The following is a 20,711-nucleotide window of genomic DNA, read 5'->3' as shown; positions in this document are numbered from 1 at the left end:
GTGAGGGGCCGCTGAGGACCGGAAGAGCCCGAGAGCCGGCGCGGAAGGGCGACGGGAAAGGGGTGAGCCGAACGGGCCGAGTGACACAGCAACCCTGACATGCACACCGGAATTCATCATCTGTCTCAGCCCGCCATGACGCAAAGCGTGTGCGTCCCAGCTGCTGAGGCAGACGCCGAGCTGAAGTTCGCTTCCCTTCCACTCCTCGGACCGCCAGCCAAGTTAGAGCTAACGTCCGGCTGTTTTGCCCGATCGCCCTAATCCAGATCCTCTCTGAGTCCTGGCTGAACTGTTTATTGCGGTAAAAGATGTGGGCCGGGACTACAAATCCCACAATGCCACGCGCTAGCGGGACGTGAGCCGCAGGGGCGCCGAATCCGGATATTTTAAATCTTGAACCGAGGGGCTGCGCGCTCCCTTGTGGTTGAGAAAGATTGCTTCGGTCCTTGTGTCAGGACAGCTTAGCCCTGAATTCCCCAAACCTGCCCTGCAGTCTCCGGAGATTTTCACAAGCGAAACGTTGTTTTTAGTTAAAACGAGAGAGCTAGGGACAAGTTGTAATCAATCGTTTGCCTTAAACCCTGTGAACACTAAGCTGAGATCTTGGTACACTAAAAAATGAAAATATTTCACGCGTTAAGCCATTCTAAGACGTTTTTCCCAACTGTGACATCTGCATACAAATGACAAATGCTGGGTCCCCCTCCCCTATGTCTGAAGGCACTCAGGGAGAAATCTCCAGGTCAGTAGCTTCTCCCAGACAATTCTGTATACGGAGCACTTGGACAGAGGTTGTAGGGAAGGAAATCTTTTTTCTTTCTACCCTTCTAGGCTTTCCGGGGGAGGGGGGGGTGCTGTAACAAAAGATTAACAAGGGAAAAACAAACATTAACATGTATATCACATTCATACAAGAGAAACTCAGAGGTGAGTACTCAAAGAGGTGGCTAGAGTCTGGGCTTATATAATATCTTAACGAAGGAACAGTATTTAGAGAAGAAAAGAAAAGGACCTTAAGTCTTTAGAGGCAGCAAACTATGGAGAGGCAAATATATGGGGAACTAAAGTTAGTAAAGTTTGTTAAGTAGATTTCTCCATGTAGCCTCTAGGCTGACAAAGGGTCTGAAATGGTCTTCCATGACTTTTATCCTTCCTGGTAGAGAGACGCAAGAAAGGACACCGTTAAAAATTAATGTCCTGCTTTTAGGCAAATAGGGGAATGGTAGATTTTCTTGTATCTTCTTTCCAATTGCATTTAGCTCAAAATAATCCTTATACGAAAGTGGCATATTTTGGAGTGGCAAATGCTACTACCATTCACTACAGTGACCAAAAGGATAATAAATGACCACTACAAATATGCTGGGCTTAAATGGGAGAATTACATAAAAATACCTAACAAACTTGAAGTGAGAAGTTAGCCACATGACATTATTTCATTTTCTGTTGGATTAATCTTAAATTACTTGAAGGCAGGCATATTAGAAAATAAATCTGGATATAAATAATGTATGCAACTTGGAAATAATGTAAACAATATTAAAAGTCCAATATATATGTAGGTTGTGATTATAGCAGCAGTCACATTAACTCTATAGGAAGATTGGAAGAAAGCAAACTGCTAGATACTTCACTAGAAAGGTGGGATTTGAAATGAAGTAGTTCTTACATTGTGTGGGTTTTTTTTTTTTTTAATACTGACACTAAAATATTTCAAGACCACTGTCCTTTTAATTCATCCTTTCTCACAAACTTTGATCAAAAGAACTCTGAAAGGAAGCTTAAAGATAGAAAACTTCCAACCATTTAAGAAATAGATGGTACGAGAAACACATCTATACTTAATGTTGTATGCGTTGTGCGGTTCTAACAGGAAGGAAAACTGCCTCTAATAAAAAGTAAAAAGATTGTACAAGGCTGCCTACCACAAAAAAAAACTTTAGTTTTTACTAAAAATAACAGCGCATGTGAGGTAACATAGTGATATAATAAAACTCGCTAGGAGTAGGGCACACTATCAGAGAGGTTGTTGCAACTATAAAGAACACTAAAGTTTCCCAATAAAATGTTCTTTCTCAGCTAAGCCGCGGTATTCGGCCACAAAAATTAGCCCTCCAATCTCGCGAGAGCAGTTTACTCTCGCCTCGCCTGTGATTACCAGGCTGAGGCTGAAGGTTGGCCAATCAGGACGAGGGCTCTCTCCCGGCCCCGCCCCCGTTGCCGGGATACGCAGTCGCACGGGGCTGACAGTGGTTAGGACCGAGGGTCCGGGAAAGCTGCGCGTGGGCGAGCTGAGGAGTCGCGAGTGAGGTAACGGTTGCGGAGGTAGATTAGTGGGATCCGCCGGGGCGGCGGCTTCGGAAAGTAGTTGGAGCTCCCCTGACCGCTGCGATCCCCTTCGTGAGGCGACGGAGGAGGTGAGAAATTCCAGGTTTCACCTATCCCTCCCTCAGTCCCCCGGGAACCGGTTTTCTCACGTTGGAGAACCTGGTCCGCTCCAAAGAAGACCTATCCGAACTTTTCCACTCTTTAGTTGTTCTCCTCAGCTCGTCGCCAGGTTAGGGAAGTCCGACTCCAGTCCTACAAAACTTGTGGAGAGACCTCCTCAGACAGCCCCCTGAGGAAACCTGACAAGGGGAGACCAGAGAAAAGAAATCCAGAAGCTCAAAAAGAAAATTCACTGTGGGCCGAAGGATTTTACTTAAAGTAACAGATCTTTGTCTCGTATTAGCAACTTTCCACTTCTTCATATATGTTTAAATGGCTGGTTTAAGGAGGATAATGGCAGCAATAATTAGGAGGCAGATATTTTAGATCTAGTATCTGTAATCTTCACAACAGCTCTGCAAGGTACAGGCTCATTGCCACACTAGGTCCTACAGATGAGGAAAAACATCTGGCGGGGATTATATAGTTTATGTCACTCGTTTTTCTGGAGCCAAAGGCCAGGCTGCTTCTCTGTATGAATAACGGTGGAGATGGCGTGAATGTTTGTGTGAATGACCCAGGAGTTAATGGCATGTTTGTTAAAAATGACCCTTTTTATTTTACCTTCTGGGACTGATCTAATGCTAAGCTTTTTCCAAGACAGTAAGGCAGTGGCAATCAGGTGGAAGTTTTATATATTGTACATTTTCTTGAAGTTATCAGGAAAGCTAGAGTAATAGACTTAAATTTTACGTTGACAACGGTCATTCCTTATTTTCCTTGAGCTTCCCAGATACTGTGTTGTTTTTGTTTGTTTGTTTTTGTTTTTGTTTTTACAAATTGAAGGTTTGTGGCAAACCTGCCTCAGGCAAGGCTACTAGCACCATTTTCCCAACAGCATTTGCTCACTTCTTGTCTGTCACATTTTAGTAATTCTGGTGATACTTCAAACTGTTATATTTGTTATAGTTGTTTGTGAATAGTGATTAGGACTTGCTTAAATGATGGCTAGCTTTTTTTAGCAATATTTTTTCACTAAGGTGTAAATTTATGTAAAGATAACTGAAACAAAATTTAATGAAATAATACTCTTCCTTTATGCATTGAACTCATATTTTTAATTTCATATTTGAAGTAATTGGTCAGAACCTGCCAAATTGTTTTCACAGCCTACTAATAGGTCATGACCCATAATGTGAAAAGTGCTATTCTAAATTATCAGCCAAACTTTAAATAATATATTCGGATGAGCAAAGGAGGGGGTGATAAACTGGGAGAGAATGAGTGAATTAAAGAACTGATTTAAAGGGAGATGTAGTGAGAATAAAGATGAGACTGGTATAGGGAGGAGATGAAGATCAGAAAATGAAGTATTTCAGTTGATACTGAAGTGAAACAATTCCAGGTGATGACAAGCTCCAGGTCTACCCACAGCTATAGATGACTGAAATGGAGTGAAATGGTTACTGAAATTTAAGTCTGGAAACTGTGACCTTGAATTGAATCCAGTATCCCCATGGAATTCATCCAGGACATAGGTGGAATGAAAAAGAGAGACTGAGCTAGGTACAAAAGACTTTAGTGAAGATGGGGGGAGAGGTGAGATGGTCCCTAAGCGAAAGCAACCGGAAAAGATCCAAGGCAACAAGGTTGCATTCCCTGGTCATCAAAGGAAGAGAGTCTTGTTCAATTTTTTTTTTTAAAGATTTGAAAGAGTAATATTTTGAAAGTGACCCTGGGGAGCAATGGAAGTGTTGTGCACTCCCTTTGCTTTGGATTTGTGGATTGAGAAGCTAAAACAACCTTTACTACTGAAAGTGTTTTTGGGACAAGTTGGGATTCTGGTAAAGCAAAGAGTAAAATGAAGTATTTGATAATAGAATTGAGAATATAAGGGAGTGAATCATAGACCAAGAGCGCAGAGAAGAAATAGGGGAGAACAAAGCTGGATATGTCGGAAAAGAGAATTTTACTAGAATATGGGAAGAGCTCAAGACAGGGGCTTGCGTTTTGGTAAGAAAATAGGGAACTGAGGAAGGCATATTATAGTAAATGATTTCATGGTTCCATTTTAAATGTAACAATGTCAAATTTGAACGAAATGAAGCAGGTTTAGCCTTGAAGTAGTACTTGGAATGGCAATTTGCAAGAAAAGTTATTGTGGATTAAATGTTCAAAAGAAAGCTATGTGGATTTCCATTGTCTTGCGATAGAAAATATGAAGGAGAATTGAACTGTTTCTTGTTTCCAAATAGTGGTTAAAGTGAACAAATGGCCAGTAATCACAAACCTTCAGCAGCTCGCCCTGTTTCACGTGGTGGAATTGGGTTGCCTGGAAGACCTCCTTCTGGAATACGACCCCCATCAGGAAATATTCGAGTGGCAACTGGAGTAAGTTTCAAACAATTCTTGGGCATATGTCCTGGTAGAAGTTGGAAAGCCTATCTATAGTAATTCTTCTTTGTCCTTTCTTTATTCTGTCAGCATGCTATTATACATGATTTTGGGGGGGAAAATACCTAGAAGTATAAATGTGGGAGGATGTCTGAAAGACATTATTGAGAGAAGATGTCTGCTACTGATACTCAAATTTATTTTAAAGGTACAATAATTTAAGTGGTATAGTTTATTGGTGCCTGGATCTAATGAAATGGAATAGACAAATAAAGTTAGACATACATTAGAACATAATGATTAAAGTGACATTTCAAAATAGTTGGAAAAACATGAAGCATTCAGTACTGCATTCAAATAATGGGCAAACCATTTATTTTTAAAAATTGACCCCTCCCTCACACAGAATTCTAGATGTTTTAGAAACTTCATATTTGAAAAATGAAACCATCAACATACTAGAGGAGAATATAGGCAAGTACTTCATATAAACTTGGTGTGGACTAGGCATTTGTAAAACAGAAACACCAAATACTGAAAAGGAAAGTATTTTTATATTTACATATTTGAATTTTTAAAAATTGAAAACACCATAAAAAGTTAAAAATGACAAATCAGTAAAAAATATTTGCAACATATATGTCATAGAGTTCAGAATCTTAGAATGAGAAAGCAAACTTTACTAACTTGTAAGAGCTCTTTCTATATATAGTAAGGCTATGAAACCTATGTTCCATCAAAATGACATGAGATATCATATAAAACTATTCTAAAATTCATCTAAAACAATAAAAAAGCAAAAATAAGGAAAAGTATAGTACTCTAATATAAAAATACATTATAAGTAATAAGACATATTTTGGTTGCCACAGCAGCCTAAAAACAAACTAGAAAGTGTTAATATAATAGCTTAATGTGAAATGGGGAGTGTCATAAATCAGTAAGAGAAACGTACACCACATTAGAAAAAATTAGATAAACATTATAAACTGATAATTCTAAGTAGAATAATATCCTGTAAAGATGATTATTACAGTTTCATTAGAATTATGATAGTGAAAATTTGAAAGCAACTTAAATTACCTCACAACAAGTAAATCTTAAATAAATTGTGATATATCTATGCCTATAATAGGCTATTAAGTAGTCATTAACAATTATTTTCAAAGAGTATTTGAGGAATTTATATGTCTTTATAATACAGTATTAAGTGTAAAAAGCAGTGTGGTGCCAATTGAATGTAAAAATATACATTTATACATACATAGAAAGAAATTAATATGCCAGAATATTCATATTGATTTTTCTGATGCTTGCAGCAGATGATTTCAACTCCTTGTATGTCAAGCTTACACAGTAGACTAACTGCAAACTAGAGATAATGCTGGGTCCTGTGTTTAATTCATAAGAAGAATAGTAATTTTTGGAGGGAAAATTTTTGGTAAAGTTAGGTTTTCTTAAACTTTTTGGATTTTTCTGGAGTTTCAGGTAATACTATCAACATCATCAGCTTATAGTGAAATGATTTTTCTAAAGTCTTCACATATATGGTACTGAGCTTCTAAGAATTTTTATTTTAGTAAGAATTTATGCTTGCTAATTAAGTATTTATAAAAGAATTCGGATACTTACTGGCCACCTACTCAGTGCCATGTGCTTTATCCATTTAATGTTTGTAGTTTTTTAAAATATTGATGCTTGCTGTAAAACGTACAAAAGAGAAGTGTCAGAGTTCCTTCCTAAACCAGGTATAACTATTGTCAGCAGTGTGCTGTGTATCCTTCCAGACTTTTTTCTGTTCCTTTACAAACACTAACATACATGCATATGAGATTATATGATTTTAGTATTTTCTAAAATGACCATAATACTATATACATTGTTATGTACCTTATCCATTACTTTCAATAGTATATTGTAAGTATATTTTCATATGAATACATATGTCTATTCATGCCTTTAAATGTGTGTAATTTTAATTTATACTTCTCTATATTTTCATTTGGTAAAGTTTACCTGGGAAGAGATTTAGCATTCTCTTCCAAAGATCACTCAGGATAACCCTGAACTAATTTAGTTTGAATTTGTGGTAAACAGTGTTTCTGTGTCCAGCATATTCTTTGGAATGTTTTACTGTTGCTGCCCCTGCCCCCCAGTAAATTACCAAGTAATTCTCAGAATCACTTAAGAATTATGTTAGCTGATAGGATTAGAGAGTAGCAGCTAACAGTATTAAAGACAGTCAAAATGAATGACAATGATTATATATAATCCCTATCTAAAATGTCTACTACATATTTAATCTACTATTTCATTCTTTGGAAGAGAGTGGGGAAAAAAGAAAGAAAGGATGGAAGATAAACAAAAGAAGGATAACTTGGAACAGGGTCGGGTGGTCTCATACTTTCCCAACCTGTCCATGTTGTAAGAACTGACAAGAAGGGAATCTTTTTTCCTCTGGCTGATTTTATTTATTTGAGAGAGAGAAAGCACAAGGGGGTAGGGGCAGAGAGGGAGAACCAGGGAGCTGGATGACATGGGGCTCAGTCCCAGGACCCAAAGGCAGATGTTTAACTGACTGAGCCACCTAGATGCCCCAAGAAGGGAATCTTTTGTTCTTTCCTCAGAGTGTATAATGTTATATTGGATTTTGCAGACCTGACATAGAGAATCATGTGGAGTAATAATATGAATGCTTGTTGAATGATGTAATCCTTTAACACTTACTTGGCTATTTTGTGATAGAATTATATATAGCTTCAATTTAAAAATGAAAATTTTTTCTTCTTTTGTGATTTGAAGGTAATATACACTTACTGTAATAATGCTGAAAACATTGTGAAAAGGGTAACATAAAAATGAACTATAATATCATTATTTTATATGAGGATAACCATTGTTACTGCTTCTTAGGTAATTCTCCATACTTTTTGTTTTACAAAGTAGAATTTTGAATACTGTTTTATAAACTTTTTTTTATATATTACAACTTATTCAACCATTTTCTATGGTTAAATAAGGACAAATAGGTACATATTTAGTTCCTTTCCAATTTAGGGGTATTATAAATAATGTCTACATATAAAATTTTATTCTGTGTCCATTTAACTTATTTTTCTTGAAATATAGTTGACAGAATTTAAATTTTTTTAGAATTTTAAATTTTAAAGAAATGTGCTATTTAATGTTCACAGAATTTTAAATGTTAAAGAATTTCACTTAATATTTCATATTTCAGAAATTCAAAAAAAGGAATGCTTTACAAATTAAATAGAATTTTAATTTTTAAAAAATATTCTTTTCACTCTTAACAGTAGTAGGAGGTATAGTATTTTTCTAGTTTACTAAAACTGTAATCATGTTTTTCATGTAGATGCCACCTGGAACAGCAAGACCAGCCTCTCGCGGTGGTCCCATAGGGACAGGAGGAGTTCTTTCTTCTCAGATCAAAGTTGCTGACCGTCCTGTAACACAACAAGGTTTGAGTGGAATGAAAACTGGAATGAAAGGTATCTATTTTAAGAAGATAAGTATATTTTATTTAAGAAGTATTAAAGGGGCACTTCGGTAGCTCAGTAAGTTGAGCATCTACCTTTGGCTCAGGTCATGATCTAGCAGGGGTCAGCAGGGAGTCTGTTTCTCCCTTTCCCTCTGCCACTCTCCCTGCTTGTGCTTGCTCTCTCAAATAAATAAATAAAATCTTAAAAAAAGAAGTGTTACTTTTTCTAATAATTAATGCTTCATTATAATATGTAAGTCCTTAAGTAAGGGACCAAGGCTAATGTATAAATTTTTACTGCATCTTTCCGTATGCCTCTGTATTTAAAAAGGCATAATAGTACACTACATGTTATGATTAAAAAATTGGTTTGTGATATATATAAATCAAAGAATGGTGAAGTGCTTTATAGTGAGTTTGTCTTAGAGATAAATTATGAAAAGTCATAATCTCTTGCATTGAGAAATTCAGTCTAAATCTGCACTGTCCATTATGATAATCAATAGCTACATTAGCTATAACTAATTAAAATTAGGTAAAATAATCAGCTGTCCAGTAGCATCAGCCACATTTCAAGTGCTCAATAATCCCAAGTAGCTACTTTATTGGACAGTGCTGATATAGAATATTTCCGTTGTTGCAGAAAGTTCTCTTGGATAAACCTGTTCTAGGCTTTCTCAGTTTGCATTCGGTTAACCTGACCTATGGAGTCTGCTGTCTTAACAGCCCTACTTCTAGTCCCATTTTTGTGGTCTTAATTCAAGTTTCCATTATGACATGATTCTGAGATATTCTCTCTTCATTTTACCCTGAGATCAAGAGTCACATGTTCTGCCAACTGGCCCAGCCAGGTGCTCCAGTGTTCTTTACCATTTTAATGATTTGTCTTGATTATCAACTTTATTGGGGCATAAATAAAGACTATCAGAATGGTGGAAGATAACTATGGTTGTGCTTTAGTTTGCTATTTTGGTGGCATTTCCAAACTGAACAGTAATAATTAAAAACTTTTTTTTTTTAGGTCCCCAGAGGCAAATTTTAGACAAATCTTACTATCTTGGGCTTCTTCGGTATGTTTTTCCCTATGTATGGTTATGAAGTTATAACTCTGGTATTTATTAAGATAATTAGGTATCTTTTGATTTCTAAGAATTATTTTGTGTTCTGATATAATTTCTGGTTAATTTGGCTGTGTTACAAAATATATATCATAATACAGTTAGGCTGAGATTTTAAATTGTTATGTATTTGCATGTAGATGAACTATTTATGTCAAGTTCACTATTCATATAATGATAAGAATAATCTTTCATGCTTCTTTTCACTAATTCTCTGAAATATATTATTCATACCACTGACATGTCACTAGTTGTATCTAATAAGAAAGGGAAAATGTGTATACTTATTTATGGTATATTAACTAGTGTAGGTTTTTACATAAATGTATATTTGGTCAATGCTACAAATGTGACCTAATTTTAATTAATTAAGAAGGTTTATTATGTGGCTCTTAAGTATGAAGCTCTAAATTGAGAACTTTTTTCTTTTTCTCAATCTACCTTTTTCTTGTTCAGATGTCCTACTCTCCTATCTCTGTTTTCCCATTTTACTTTGTTTTCTTCTTGGCTCATCTAGATCTTCTTTTTCTCTTATTTCCATTTCATTTGATCCATACTTCTATCATGTCCTAAAAGTTCTGTTTTCTTTCTCAGTTCTCCTGGATTCTTTCATTTCTCGATTATCAGGATCGTTTATGATTCTCAAACTTCTAGAAGTCAATAAAGAGAAGTGTAGGTTTTCCCCATCAGTCCGTTAGTTAGCATTAAGCTAAACTAACATCAGCAAAAAAAAAAAAAAAAGTAGTGAGACCATCAGTTGTATAGCATCTCTTAATATCCAGCCACTTTTTAATTAAAAGAAGAAAAAGGTATAGAACTATTTTTCATCATTGCATTTCCTTGCTTCTCCAGGATTTGTGCTTCTGCATAAAAGAATAGTTCTAGCTATTCATGTAACTGTTTGATGCTATAGCAGTGCTTCTCAACTGGCAGTGATTTTGTCCCCTAGAGAATATTTGGCAATTTTTAGACACTATTTGATTGTCACAACTGGGGTTGAGGGGTTGTGCTACCGACACCTCGACCAGGAATACTGTTAAATATCCTACAGTAGACAGGATAGCCCCTTCACAACTGCCAGACTATTCTTTAATGACCTAAAATATAGTAGTGCTGCTTTTGAGAAGCCCTGTCCTAGAGGGTAGCAGGAGCTGTAAGGGTGACAATTAAGTATCTACTTCTGTCTAAAGATTATTAGTTTGACCAGGCTTACGTTCTGGTCCTAATTCATCTTAGTGATTAGAGAATCTCTTTCAGTCTTTCTTTCTTTCTTTCTTTTTTTTAAAGTTTTATTTATTTAAGAGAGAGTGGGAGAGAGCATGAGAGGGGAGAAGGTCAGAGGGAGAAGCAAACTCCCCATGGAGCTGGGAGCCTGATGCGGGACTCGATTCTAGGACTCCAGGATCATGACCTGAGCTGAAGACAATTGCTTAACCAACTGAGCCACCCAGGGGCCCTCTCTTTCAGTTTCTTGTCAAAGTTGGGATATGCCTCATTCTTAGTTAAATAAGCCACATAAATTGTTTTTCTTTCTTTAGTGAAATTTCACAAAACCATTTATATTGTTACACATTTATGAGAAGTTTGTTTTGTTTGACTAGAAAGGCTCTTTTCTGTATTAGAAGTATTGCTCACTTTCTTATTTCTTTTCATTTAGAAGTAAAATAAGTGAACTTACAACAGAAATTAATAAACTTCAGAAAGAGATAGAAATGTACAATCAAGAGAATTCGGTATATTTGTCATATGAAAAGAGGTAAGTAATTTTGGAGTTAAAATTATACAAGAACTTTTTTATTAATAGGCAACATTTAATGTAATTTCAGAAGTTTAATACTGAATTTATAGTTATACATAATGTTTGTAGTGCTCTTATTTATGTGTTTATGAATATTTGTTTTATGCTTGCAGAGCTGAGACTTTAGCTGTTGAAATCAAAGAGTTTCAAGGACAACTAGCAGACTACAACATGGTATTTTCTCTTTTCTGGATTTTTTTGAAGATTTTTATTGCTTTTTGCTACTTTAAAAATATATTATTTTACATACCAAATACTATATGAATACATGCTTAAGGTAAAAGATTGAAAGCAGGGAAAGTGTACGATTAAAGTATCACTTTTCCTTTTCCCTCATTTCCCTACCCAGAAATAATTTGGTTTAACAGATTGATATATATTCTGCCAGTCTTTTTTTTTTTAATGTTTCATATTTTTATTTAAATTCTAGTTAGTTAACATATAGTGAAATGTCAGTTTCAGGAATAGAATTTAGTGATTCATCACTCATGTATAACAGTCTGTGCTCATCACAACTGCCCTCCTTGATATCCATCACCCATCTAGCCCATTCCTACTCATCTCCCTCCATCAACCCACAGTTTTCTCTCTATCATGAAGAGTCTCTTTTATGGTTGGCTTCCCTCTCTCTCTCTTTATTTTCTTTCTCCTGTTTGTTTGTTTAATTCCACATATGAGTGAAACCATATGGTACTTGTCTTTATTGACTGACTTACTTCACATAGCATAATACATTCTAACTCCATACATGTCAGCCCAAATGGCAAGATTTCATTCTTTTTTATGGTTGAGTAATATTTCAGCGCACAAGCACACATGTGTGCATATCACATCTTTATCCATCAGTCAATATCCATTCCTCAGTCGTTGGACATTTGTGCTCTTTCCATAATTTGGCTATTGTTGATAGTGCTGCCATAAAATCGGGGTCATATGTCCGTTCAAATCAGTGCTTTTGTATCCTTCGGGCAAATACCTAGTAGTGCAATTCTGGATCATAGAGTAGTTCTAATTTTTAACACTTTGGAACCTCCATACTGTTTTCCAGATTGGCTGCATCAGTTTGCTTTCCGACCAACAATGCAAGAGCCTTCCATTTTCTCCGCATCCTCACCAACCTCTCTTGTTTCCTATGTTGTTGTTTTTAGCCGTTCTGACAGGTGTGAGATGGTATCCCTTTGTAGTTTTGATATGTATTTCCCTGATGATAGGTAATGTTGAGCATGTTTTCATGTGTCTGTTAGCCGTCTCTCTTCTTTAGAAAAATGTCTGTTCATATCTCCTGTCTTTTTCTTAACTGGATTATTTGGTTTTGGGGGGGTTGAATTCATAAGTTCTTTTTTTTTTTTTTTTAAGATTTTATTTCTTTATTTGACAGAGAAAGTGTGAGTGTACAAGCAGGAGGAGTGGCAGGCAGAGGCAGAGGGTGAGAGAGCAGCAGGCTTCCCAATGAGCAGGGAGCCTGATGGTAGACTCGATCCCAGGACCCTGGGATCAAGACGTAAGCTGAAGGCAGATGCTTAACTGACTGAGCCACCCAGGCACCCTGAATTCATTTATTATTTTTTTTTATTTTTTATTTTTTTCTGAATTCATTTATTTATAGATTTTGGGATACTAACCTTCTGTATCATGTTGATTGATTTGCAAATATTGAACCACCCTGGTTACCCAAGAATAAATCCCACTTGGTGGGATTTTCCATTATCCAGTGGAAAAAAATGGTGGGATTCACATGGTGAATGATTTTTTCAGTGTACTGTTGGATTTGATTTGCTAGTATTTTGTTGAGAATTTTTGCATCCACATTCATTAGGGATATTGGCCTGTAGTTCTATTTTTTAGTGGAATCTTTGGTTTTGAAATCAGGGTAATCTGGCTTCATAGTTTGTAAGTATTCGTTCCATTTCTATTTTGGGGGAATATTTTGAGAAGAATAGGTATTAACTCTTCTTCTTTTTTTTTTTTTTTAAAGATTCTATTTATTTGACAGACAGAGATCACAAGTAGGCAGAGAGGCAGGCAGAGAGAGAGGAGAAAGCAGGCTCTCTATAGAGCGCAGAGCCCGATGCGGGGCTCGATCCCAGGACCCCGGGATCATGACCTGAGCTGAAGGCAGAGGCTTTAACCCACTGAGCCACCCAGGCGCCCCGGTATTAACTCTTCTTTAAATGTTTGGTAGAGGAGCATCTGGGTGGCTCAAGCATCTGCCTTCAGCTCAGGTCAGGTCCTAGGGTCCTGGGGTCCTGGGATTGAGCCCCACATCAGGTTCCCTTCTGAGTGGGTAGTCTGTTTCTCCATCTCTACCTGCAGCTCCCCCTGCTTGTGCTCACTCTCTCTGTCTCTCTGGCAAATAAATGAATAAAATCTTAAAAAAAGAAAAGAACTAAGTGGATATAATAATATCTAGTAATTATAATAAAAAGAAAGGTTTGGTAGAATTCCCCTGGGAAGCTATCTGGCCTTGGGCTTTTGTTTGTTGGGAGAGTTTTGATTACTGCTTCATTTTCTTCACTGCTTCAGACTGTTCCAATTTTCTGTTTCTTCCTGTTTCAGATTTGGTAGTTGATATGTTTTAAGGAATTTATTCATTTCTTCCAGATTGCCTAATTTGTTGGCTTATAATTTTTCATAATATTATTATAATTGTTTGTATTTCTGTAGTGTTGGTTGTGATCTAGCCTCTTTCATTTGTGATTTTGTTTATTTGGGTCCTTTTCCTTTTCTTTTTGGTAAGTCTGGCCTAGGGAGTTATCAGTTTTATTAATTCCTTAAAAGAACCTGCTTCACTGATCTGTTCTACTGTTCCTTTTATTTCTATTTCCTTCCTTCCTTCCTTCCTTTTTTAGAGAGAGAGACAGCATGAGTGGAGGGAGGGGCAGAGGAAGAGGCAGAGAGAGAATCCTAAGCAGATTCCACACCCAGCATGGAGCCCAACTCAGGGCTTAGTCTCAAGACCCTGAGATCAAGACTTGAGCTGAAATCAAAAATCAGATGCTTAACTGACTGAGCCACCCAGGCATCCCTATATCATTTATTTCGCTCTAATCTTTATTATTTCCTTTCTTCTGCTGGCTTTAGGCTTCACTGGCTGTTCTTTTTCTAACTCCTTTATGTGTGAAGTTAGGTTGTATATTTGAAATTTTTCTTGTTTTTGAGGTAAGCCTATATTGCTATATTCTTACCTCTTATGACCACTTTTGCTGCATCTCTAAGGTTTTGGACCATTGTGTTTTCATGTGTTTCCATGTATTTGCTTTTTTATTTCTTCTTTAATTTCCTGGTTAACCCATTCATTCTTTAGTAGGATGTTCTTTAACTTCCATGTATTATGGTTTTTACCAATTTTTTCTTATGGTCTTATGGTTGACTTTTTCCAGTTTTATAGCACTGTGGTAAGATAATATACATGGTATAACAGTTATTTTGTACTTGTTGAGGCCTGATTTGTGACCCAGTATGTGATCTGTTTTGGAGAATATCTTATGTGCCCCTGAAAAGAATGTATATTCTGCTGCTATAGGATGGAATGTTCTGAATATATCTGTTAGGTCCATCTGGTCCAGTGTGTCATTTAAGCCGTTGTTTCCTTGTTGTTTCCTGCTGAGATGATCTGTCTGTTGCTATAAGTGGGGTGTTAAAGTCCCCTACTATTATTGTGTTATTAGAAATGAGTTGTTTTTTTTTTTATGTTTGTTGGTAATTGTTTTATACATTTGGGTGTTCCCAAGTTGGAAGCATAAATATTAACAATAGTTAGATGATCTTGTTGGATAAACCCCTTAGTTATATTATAGTGCCCTTCTTCATCTCTTGTCATAGTCTTTGATTTAAAATCTAGTTGTCTGATATAACTGTGGCTACTCTGGCTCTTTTTTGATGTCTGTTTGCATGGTAAATCATTCTCTGTCCCTTCACTTTCAATTTGCAGGGGTCTTTAGGTCTAAAATGAGTGTCTTATAGGCAGCATATAGATGGATCTTGTTTTTTTCCATTCTGATGCCCTGTGTCTTTTGATTGGAGCATTTACTCCATTTACATTCAGAGCAGTTATTGATAGATAACGAATTTAGTGCCATTTTATTACCTGTTAAATGTTGTTTCTGAAGATTTTCTCTGTCCTTTCTAGTCTTTGTTGCTTTTGGTCTTTTTCCCCACTCAAAGAGTCCCCTTTAATATTTCTTTTGCAGTTGGTGTAGTGGTCATGAACTCCTTTAGTTTTTGTTTGTCCTGGAAACCCTTTATTTTTCCTTCTACTCTGAATGACAACCTTGCTGCATAAAATATTCTTGGCTGCATATTTTGCCCATTCAGCATGTTGAATATATCATGCTACCCGCTTCTGGTCTCCCAAGTTTTTCCGGATAGGTCTGCTAGTAACTTTATTTGTCTTCCCTTAAGAGATAGGGATTTCTTTTCCCTTGCTCCTTTTAGGATTTTTCCATTATCTCTGTATTTGGCATATTTTACTATGATTATCTTGTGTTGGCCTACTTTTGTTGATTTTAGTGGGAGTTCTCTGTGCCTGCTGTATTGGATGTCTATTTTGTTCCCCAGATTGGGGAAGTTTTCAGCTATAATTTGCTCAAATAAACCTTCAGCCCCATTCTCCCTCTTTTCTTCTTCTGGGACTCCTATAATAGAATGTTATTGTTACTCCTGGTGGCTCCGTTGCTTAAGTGTCCACCTTCAGTTCAGGTCCTGATCCTAGGGTCCTGGGATTGAGTCCCATATTAGTCTTCTTGCTCAGCGGGAGCCTACTTCCCCCTCTGCCTACCTCTCCCCCTGCTTATTCTTTTTCTGTCTCTGACAAATAAATAAAATCTTGGGATGCCTACATGTCTCAGTAAGCTAAGCATCTGCCTTTGGCTCAGGTCATGATCCCAGGGTCCTGGGATCAAGTCCTGAATCAGGCTCCTTCCTCAGTGGGGAGCCTGCTGCTCCCCTTGCTTGTGCTTGCATGCACATGCTTTCTCTCTCTCTCTGTCACTCTCTAATAAATAAAATCTTAAAAAAAAAAAGAATGTTATTACACTTTATGGAATTGTTGAATTCCCTAAGTCTGTATTCGTGATCAAATATTTTTCTTTCCCTCTTCTTTTCAGCTTGAGTTTCCATAAGTTTATCTTTTTTTTTTTTAAATTTTATTTATTTTTTATTTGACAGAGAGACAGAGCACAAGCAGGAGGAGTGGCAGGAGAGGGAGAGAGAGAAGCAGGCTCCCCACTGAGCAGGGAGCTGGATGTTGGTCTTGATCCTAGAACCCTGAGATCATGACCTGAGCTGAAGGCAGATGCTCAACTGACTGAGCCACCCGGGCACCCCTAATTTTATCTTCTTTATCTCTTTTTCACTCCTCTGCTTCTTCCATCCTTGTGGTCATCATATCTGTTTGGTTTTGCATCTCAGTTTTAGCATTTTTTGTTTTAGCATGACTAGTTTTTAGGTCTTTTATACCAATGTAAGGCACTCCCTGGTGTCTTCTATGTTTTTCTTAAACCTAGCTAGTATTCTTATTATTGTTGCTTTAAATTCTGGATCAGGTTTATTACTTATATCTGTTTTGATTAGATCCCTGGCTATGTCCTTTTCTTGTTCTTTCTTTTGGGATGAATTCCTCCCATTTCAGGATTTTGTCTAGGTCTTTGTTTTCTTTTGTATGTTAGGAAAGCCTGTTACGTTTCCTGCTCCTGAGAGTAATGCTTTATTAAGAAGGGATCATGTACTGTCCAGAGCTTAGTGGTTAAGCAAGTGTTTCTGGTATATGCTGCATGCACTCTGCTGCTATGTTTTGGCTGCTCTTTCCTTCAGGTCAGTCCTCTGCAGAGTTTCTTCTTCCTTGCAGTGGGGAGTGTTTGGACCTTGGCCAGAGTGGCAGGTTTTAACTAGGTATGCTCTGGTCTGCTTGTTAAAATAGGCCTGATACTATTACCACTAGAGCTGAAGCTTTGAGGCTGTCTTTGGTCATCAGACTAGGTGTGTGCTGCCAGGGGGAGGGGTGTTCTGCTGGTCTTTTGGGCGAGGGGCCTGATGCTCTGGTTCTCAAGTATGCTTGCCCTGGTAAAGAAGAACCTGCAGAGCACAGGGGCAGGGCTTGGTGTAAGGCTCTCAGACCTCCACTGTTGGCCCTGTGCTGCTCGCTGAAGTCAATCCGTGCTGATGGGTAGGGGAGAAAAATGGCACTAGCCCTCTCCCTCATTCATGGAGAGGGGAGTTCACCCCTGTTGCTGTCCAGGAAGCCCTCACAGAAGAACATTCTCCCCTTGTGTGTCCCATGCATCCCTCAGATCCATGCTATCACCTGCCTGTCCAAGCCACCGCCTCCTCGCAGTGCAATACTCTTATGTTCTATCCCAGACAGGCTGCCCAATTTTAAAAACTCTCACCTGTAGGGACCTGGTGTGGGTGGACCTGTCCTGGTCTTTTTGCCCGTGCTTGTACTGTTGCTGGTTTGTCCCAAAAGGGCAGTTGCACTAAAACACAGGGTGTGGAGTTTGGAGTAAAGCACTGTGAAGAGCGGGTGTCCAAGTTAGCCACCCTCATCAGGTGTCTCTGCCTCTGCTGAGGTGCAGGGAAAGGAGTTGGTGCTCACCAGCTCTTTTGTCCCAGAGAGGCAATGCTATCTGTCCCAAGTGCAACCAAGGAGGGGGAAACGTCTCTCCTAGTGCGTCTCAGGGGATCCTTGGATTGCACTGTCTGCTCCCAGGCCTCTTCCCTCCTTCTCCACAGGAGTACCACAGCACCCACCAGGCTCCATACCAACCATAGTGCAGACTTCTAAAACTCCAGTCTTTGAGCTCTGCTGATTATAAAAACTCACGATAATCAGCCCCTCTCATTTTCCTGGTCAGTAGTTTTGGGGAAGTCTTATTATTTTATTATGTGATCCTCTGTTTGCTGCTCCCTCTCTCTCCTCTCTCTCTTTCTCTCTCAGTCTCTCCCTTTTCCCCATCCCCCTATTTCCATGATCAGGGCTCCCTCCTCTCCACAGTACCCATGAATCTTTTCCCCTATAAATCATGTCTCCACGAGTCCTGCCTCTAGAGTGTGGTTTCTTCTCTCCCTCTAGTTGTGCAGTTTTTTTCTCTCAGTCCTCAGATCGATTTCTTGGGTGTTCAGAATGATTTGATATTTATCTAGGTGTGTTCAAGGGATGAGGCAAGCATAGGGACCTTCTACTGCTTCACCATCTTAACCCCTATTCTTTCAGTCTTAAAAAAATATATTTTCTTATAAGTACTGCAACATACCTATATTTTTTCACTAACAATATTAAAATATTAATTTTAAAAGTAGCTAAAATTTATTGGGTACTGAAGGTTATTTCTTTGAAAAAACATTTTGCTTTTCTATGGAGAGCAGTTATCATGAAATTTTAAAAATTCAACTACTTACTACACATTACCTCCATCCTTATGTTCCATTCAAAATACAGGAGTTGCCTTCTGCCAAAATAGAGTATGTAATATAAACATGGTTCCACCAAGAATTTTTCTCAGTGTGGACTTCCTGAAGAAGTAGTCTCTTTGGCTTTCTTCATAACTGCCCCAGTCTTTAGGGTGATCTTAGCCCCATGAAAATATCTAGGGTCAGAATTTTCTTCCTTCTAACTCTGTAGGTCCTCTAGACAGCAATGGCATTTGGACTTAAATAGGGTAACTTTTATCTCACTTCTATTAAAAAATAGTGTGGGGCACCTGGGTGGCTCAGTGGGTTAAAGCCTCTGCCTTCGGCTCAGGTCATGATCCCAGGGTCCTGGGATTGAGCCCCACATCGGGCTCTCTGCTTAGCAGGGAGCCTGTTTCCCCCTTTCTCTCCGTCTGCCTCTCTGCCTACTTGTGATCTCTGTCAAATAAATAAATTAAAAAAAAAATAGTGTTACATAAAATAAACATTCTAGCATAATGGCTAGGTAAATTATGCTATATCTGCTTGATATTGTTATATTGTACTCATACATTTTGCTATTTATGGAATATTGTAATTCTCAGATATGTTGGACTATATAAAATCCATAGCAAACATTTTGTAGAGCCTAGTATTTAGTGCAATTTTTTCAGTAAATTTTCTGTTCTAAATATGAAAAAGTTTTTTATAAAATATGAAATGACATTAGATAAAAACTGTTTTTTAGTTGTAGTGTCATGTATTAGGTAAATTATTTAATATAATAATAATGTGTAAAATAATGTTGTTTGTAGGATAATGAACTAACACCTAATGGAGGGAAAACATTTAGCCAATACCTAACATGTAGTAAGATCTCAAATGTTAGGTCTTAAAGTAGCACTTATTCATATCAGAAGTGAAATATTGCATATATTAACACATAGTATGTTAGTAAAGCTTAGTCTTTTATTTATTTATAAGATTTTATTTATTTGACACAGAGAGAGATCACAAGCAGGCAGAGAGGCAGGCAGAGATAGAGGGGGAAGCAGGCTCCCCGCTGAGCAGAGAGCCCGATGCGGGGCTCGATCCCAGGACCCTGGGATCATGACCTGAGCTGAAGGCAGTGGCTTTAACCCACTGAGCCACCCAGGCACCCCAAGCTAAGTCTTTCAGAAACAGTTATATCCAAATAGTTAGCTTTTAGTGCCTTCCTGTTCAGTTTCTGGCCCCACAACTTGATAAATTTCCTTATCTGCAAAACGTGGGTAGTGTCTACTTTGTGGAGTAATTGTTAAAAGTAAGTGAAATGTGTAATACATTCAAAAGGCCCAGAATCATGTTTGGCACACGGTTAAATATGTTAGCTATTTCTGTCATTGCCAGATTTTTTGAAATAAGCTTACTGGTGTTCTGATGGTGCCTTACTTACTGTGTTGGGTTTTGTTTTTTTGTGTTTTTTTTTAGAAGACCAAGAAAATAATTTTGCATTTTCACTGATAGAAATTTATAAGTCTGTTAATACCCTCTCTGCTGGGGAAAAGAGACAGACAGACGTAGGTTCCCCAAACTTTTGTCGTCTTCAGACACTTCTTTTAAGGTCAGACATCTTTTCAAAGCAGGCAAAGCTCTTCAATGTATGATCTTTGGGAGAGTAGTTTATTACTGCTCACTTTGCCACCCTAAAAATGTGACTTGTTGATTGACCAAATGCTTAGTGTATGCTTAGATAGCTCAATATTTGTTTTTATCTTAGAAGATACATTACTTGGAAATATTAACACTTAAAATGACTACCCATTGTTTGTAAGATTGAATACCAGTTTATGAATTACAGAGAAAATTTATAAAGACTAAAGTGTTTTTTTGTATCTTTGTTTTTAGTTGGTAGATAAACTTAATACCAATACTGAAATGGAAGAAGTAATGAATGATTACAACATGGTAAGAAAATTTACAAGTATAAGCAATAAATAGACTTACATAGATCATATCCTCCAATACAAAGCATATATCTAGAAATAGTTTGATAAAACCTTACACACCTTACAGATAGGTATTATTCTGATCCTAAATACAATTATTA

General features: G+C 37.4%; 1 protein-coding gene across 1 annotated transcript in view; it reads left to right on the top strand.

Moving 5' to 3' along the window:
- Positions 1-2,219: 2,219 nt before the first annotated feature.
- Positions 2,220-20,711, top strand: part of LOC308337990 (intraflagellar transport protein 74 homolog) — a gene marked incomplete at its 3' end in the record, with an annotated part of 33,466 nt that continues 14,974 nt past the window's right edge. Inside the window, exons 1-7 of the mRNA XM_080831542.1 lie at positions 2,220-2,417; positions 4,683-4,818; positions 8,195-8,330; positions 9,342-9,390; positions 11,096-11,194; positions 11,350-11,410; positions 20,510-20,569. Of these exons, the coding sequence (XP_080687668.1) occupies positions 4,699-4,818; positions 8,195-8,330; positions 9,342-9,390; positions 11,096-11,194; positions 11,350-11,410; positions 20,510-20,569 (525 nt within the window). The remainder of the gene's footprint in view (positions 2,418-4,682; positions 4,819-8,194; positions 8,331-9,341; positions 9,391-11,095; positions 11,195-11,349; positions 11,411-20,509; positions 20,570-20,711) is intronic.

The sequence above is a fragment of the Martes martes genome (assembly GCF_963455335.1).
Source record: "Martes martes genome assembly, contig: scaffold_349, whole genome shotgun sequence".
NCBI classification, from domain to species: Eukaryota; Metazoa; Chordata; class Mammalia; order Carnivora; family Mustelidae; genus Martes; species Martes martes.
Note: the sequence above shows the minus strand (reverse complement) of the source record. Positions and strands in the feature narration are given on the sequence as shown.